Genomic DNA, 4,830 nt, shown 5'->3' with positions numbered 1-4,830 from the left:
ATGAAACTCTATTTTTCATACTTTCTATTGTCCACTGCACTCTTAGCGAATTGAGCTTGGAAGTAACTTCGTGCAAACGTTCTTATGTCTGCTCTTGTATATGCAGGTGAGACTATATGTTGTATAGGTACTACTAAACTTCCACTTCGATACCACTAGGTGAGACTATATGTTGTATAGCAAGCATTCACTTCAATACCTGTATCTTAGAATCAATCTCATTGGCAGATTTCATAAACATTAATGACTATTAAAGGTTATCTATTAGTCAAGAAGTTTGCGGCTCTCAAATAATAAGTTCCAACAAATTGATCAAAATAATGCATGAACTGCATCGATTAATGTTGCATGATAAAAGATTGAGAATAGACAAGGAGGATAAACCAAAAATTCCAATGCATTTCGTTGATAAACAAATAGTCTATTTATAAGCCAATACATAGCCCACTAATTCCTTAATTATAGTCCACTAACTCCTCACAGTAAATGCCTTCTAAGATTGAGTAATTAATAACTCGAAAGAAATAATTCTTTATTTCAAGATCTTTCAATTTCAACATCTCATGCTCCATCTTTTGCACATATATAAAAGTAATACTTTTGTTGGTTCTGCGATTTGAGAAATTATGATCTTTTAGTTTTGTTTGGAACTTAATAATTCTCCAAAACATGCTCATGGTCATGTGACTATAGAATCAAGAAATGACTACTAGGTGTACAAAACTTTAGAAGTCATCATTCTTCTTGAAACTTAGCTACGATGTTACTATTAAAAATCAATGCATTTCCTTGATAAACAAATGACCAATTTGTAGACTAGTATATAACCCACTAACTATTCAATATTGACTATTAATTGTAATAATATTCACTTAATTACATATCTATTATATTTTAACCACATTCCGCTTACCAAATAAATCCAAAAAGCACGATGACTTTTGGCGTGGCGGCTTAGCTTCACCACTAGTTCAATCGCTGTAGGTATATCTGAGAATTGAACCCTAGTTACTTAAGAAATGCACCACATCCTGCCCAGGGATTCAGGAGCTATTTTGGAATATATACCAATCCTGAGTGGCTCCATGCCTAGTACAAAGTCACGGAGTAAAAAAAAAATAAAGCAACCAGGCAAATAAACACCAAGTCAAGGGGGAAAATTATAAGCAGCATATGTGGCTTTGTTTTCTCATATATCACCACCCTTCTTCGCCTCGCTTACTTGTCCGCATGCCCTTTCGTGGTCACCGCTTGTGGCCAGGCTCTCGCCTCCGGAGGCGTAGTCGTTAACATGTTTGCACTCGGCCGTGGCTGCCATGATTGGATCAACGTGTCCTCCTCATCGACATATGCTTATGTTGACACCGAAAGCAAGCAACTGTGGATTGAGGTCTTGCGTGAGATGCTCGAACATGGCCTAGCACTGTGCTTGTGGACCAACTGCCTCTATCTCACCGTTGGTAGCACACTCTCTAATACCGACGTCGGCTATAAGACCTTCCAATATGACCTCCAAATTTTCAATGTCTACAAATTAAATATTATTATCGGTAAATTAACTTAATAATTTCATAAATAATAAAAAATTATTTAATAAAAATTTAAAATTTGGTAAGATATTGGAAAAAATGAGATTGTAATGTGATCACACTAAGTGAACTCACACCTCACCTCTTCTATTACGTCCTTGGCAAACTCATTGTGGCAATTAGAGATCAGCTCATTCTATCTATTATTCTTGCATTCATCCCTGTCATTGCTTCTTACCACCACAACCAACCTTAGGGGCTACATATCTACTACTTTAAATACATTCAACATGAGTTTTTTTTAATCATTAATTGCCACTACTAATTAAAATCTGATAATTTTCTTTAACCTCTATCACCACTAATTATTAACTCATCAACTCATGAACTTGCTAACAAAATCATCAATAACATTTACATTAAAATTTATAACTTAATGGAATTAAAAAGATGACTCAAACCCAACATTTGAAGAATTTACTAGTTAGATTATTTAATGAAGGGCGCACACATTCGTGTAAATTACAAGTTATTTATACTGAACGAAGAGAAAAAACAATCACTAAAATTTCATTTCAATGCAATCTGCAATGCTAGAAGATACTTGAAACAGAGACTCCTCAGATGCTAATATATCCTTGAACTGATCCATACTGGTGCGGCTTTTCAGCATTTGCAATCCCATTTCCTTTAATTCCTCTGTCATCTCCTTCTGATTTAAGAGAAACCCTTCAAATGTCCTTTTGGGCATTCTCATTTGTAAATCAATTAGTTCTAGTTCTGTAGAGCCATGGAGCAAACAATCGTCTTTATTGGTGCTCTCTATATGCGTAGAATCTGCCAGTATATTAAATCTAGTATTAGAGTCATTGCACTTCCTGAGGAACTGGGTCAATATCATAGTTGACGATCGATTTTGCAGATTGAAATCGAGGTTGAAGATCATGGCGTTCTCTTTGTTGTCCGGATAAATAAATTCATCGTTTTCGATTTCTTCTGCTAACACCTGTTAATCGAAGCAAATTTTGTTATACATAGAGCAAAGAGAGTATGCATGAAAATTAAGAAGGTAGGCTTTATGGATCTGCTCTCACGCTTGGGGTTTTGCTAGAATTCAGCATGAGCCAAGCGTTTCGCTTTCGAAATGCAGTTCCGAGAAAATTCATCAACGCAACTGGAGGATCTGCAGGCGGATGAAGGGCGAGAAGGAATGATGCGTTCCGGACCTTGGGCGCTTCAATGCGCAGCTCGTTGACGACCTCCACCTTGAGCGACTCGAGCTTTGGGCAGTGGATGTCGATGGCGTTGACGCTGGCGAGCGACTTGAGAAGGACTATATTCTTGATGGAGGCGGAGTGGATGCTTAGTCTGTGCTTGATACAACTGAAACAGATGAGTTGCAGAGTTTCGAGGAAGGGGCAGGAGGCGAAGAGGTTGCGTAGGAAATCATAGCAAAGGATGCAAAATTCCATTTTGAGGGAGGTGAGGAGGGCGCAGCCCAAGGGCGAGAGGGGGCGGCGATCGAAGTATTGCGACACCCGGATTCTGTCCAAGGAGAGGCTCCTCAGCGACTTGATGCCGAACAAGCCGCAATCCCTGCCGTCAAAATCCAACCATCCCTTGTCTGCGGAGGTTTTGAGGATGAGGTCTTGCACGCCCGCCTTGGAGAGATCGTCGACGAGTAGCTGCTCGAGGGGCTTGGGTAAATAGGACCATAAGGCGTCGTCGTCTTCGTCGTCTTCGTCCCGGAAGACGACGTGGCATTGGCGGATTAGAGCACGGGGGAAGGTGAGCTCTTGGTGGACGTCGACGCCGCCGGAAGGGAGCCTGACGTCGAGGCGGAAAGCGTCGAGTCGGGGGATGGAGGGGAGGAGGAGGCGAAAGCCGGCACAGACAGCGGAGAGGGCGACGCGCTGCTTGATGGAGAGGAAGGAGAGGATGGAGATAAGGAGGTCGTCATGGAGGGAAGTGAGGCGGTCCTCCTGCCTGCCTTCCTGTTCACGCCGGCGCTTGTTGTTGTGGTCCGTCATCAGGCGGGTTAGGGTTTCACAGATGAGGAGAGTAATTAAAGAATAAATCTTAGGAAAAGAATTTGGTTATTAGATTTTGTTTATTGACTTATATTTATTTATTTACATCTATTACAATATTAATTAACTAATAATTATAGTAAAAAATCATTTACTATTTTTTTTTTATCCATAATAGTCTTCTCTCATGTTTGAGCAACCAGATAATATTAACTTACAATTATAGTAAAAATATGTAACATTTATTAATTGTTCAGCCGTAAATAAATAGTAAATGATCATCATTATTTTTAATTAAAACCGACCAAAGGGTTTAATTAAGTTGTTAGTTATTTATTATATCGTCGGCAAATGTTCATCATTATTTATTTACGGCTGAACAATTAATAAGTGTTACATAATTTTGTTAACTAATCAAATAATATAATATATTTTTTAAAAAATCTTTTGAAAAAGAAATTAAAAATAAATTGGTTATTAGATTTAATTTATTACTTTTTATTAGATTTGGTCATTAAATAACAATTATAGCAAAAAATCTAACACTTATTAGTTTTTTATCCCACGATAATTTAATAAGATTCATTTATCTCTATCAATATTTGTAAAAGAAGTTTAAGAAGATATCATACCAGATCCGAACACAAGATCTATCTAATTTAATTTTTATTTTATTTTCTATAAAATTATTATTGTTAGTGTATGATACGGTGCATGATTGTGAAGTCAGTAAGATGATGTGATTAGGAGTCAAGACCATAAGAGGATCAGGAGTCAAGCTTACGTGGATGTCAGAAGTCAAACTTACGTGGAGGTCCGAAGTCCAGCCCCCGTGGAGGTCAGAAGTCAAGCTTATGAGATGAGGAGGTCAGAAATCTAGCCTCCGTGGAGGTCAGAAGTTAAGTTTACGTGGAGGTTATAAGTCAAGTTTACGTGGAGGTCAGAAGTCTAGCCCCCGTGGAGGTCAGAAGTCAAACTTATAAGATGAGGAGGTCAGAAGTCTAGTCCCCGTGGATGTCAGAAGTCAAGCTTACGTGGAGGTCAGAAGTCTAGCCTTTATGGAAGTCAGAAGTCAAGCTTGCGTGGCTACGGTCAAAGTCTCAGCTTACGGGGCCGTCAAAGGAGAGGACTACAAGTTGGACAAGATCTAACCTCAATTACAATCAAGAACTGGGCTCATAGGTCAGGTACAACGAAGGACTGCGCCCACTGGCCAGGTAAAGGCTTGGAAAGGAAAACCTCTGGCATAATGCAGGCCTGGTGTGCAGTGT

General features: G+C 39.0%; 1 protein-coding gene across 1 annotated transcript; it reads right to left on the bottom strand.

Annotated features, from left to right (window-relative positions):
* Positions 1-2,018: 2,018 nt before the first annotated feature.
* On the bottom strand, positions 2,019-3,559 carry LOC122049660. Its single transcript, XM_042611018.1, has 2 exons — positions 2,624-3,559; positions 2,019-2,535 (listed from the first exon to the last, which is right to left on the bottom strand). The coding sequence occupies exons 1-2, from the start codon at positions 3,557-3,559 to the stop codon at positions 2,092-2,094; spliced, it is 1,380 nt and encodes a 459-aa protein (XP_042466952.1). The 3' UTR covers positions 2,019-2,091.
* Positions 3,560-4,830: the final 1,271 nt, after the last annotated feature.

This window comes from Zingiber officinale, chromosome 2B (genome assembly GCF_018446385.1).
Source record: "Zingiber officinale cultivar Zhangliang chromosome 2B, Zo_v1.1, whole genome shotgun sequence".
Classification (NCBI taxonomy): domain Eukaryota; kingdom Viridiplantae; phylum Streptophyta; class Magnoliopsida; order Zingiberales; family Zingiberaceae; genus Zingiber; species Zingiber officinale.
Note: the sequence above shows the minus strand (reverse complement) of the source record. Positions and strands in the feature narration are given on the sequence as shown.

Bases quoted from the DNA above. Each gene is read 5' to 3' on its own strand.
- LOC122049660 (XM_042611018.1), bottom strand. From the start codon at position 3,559: ATGACGGACCACAACAACAAGCGCCGGCGTGAACAGGAAGGCAGGCAG. The intron at 2,536-2,623 runs GTGAGAGCAGAT...TTCGATTAACAG, and splicing joins ATTCTAGCAAAACCCCAAGC to GTGTTAGCAGAAGAAATCGA.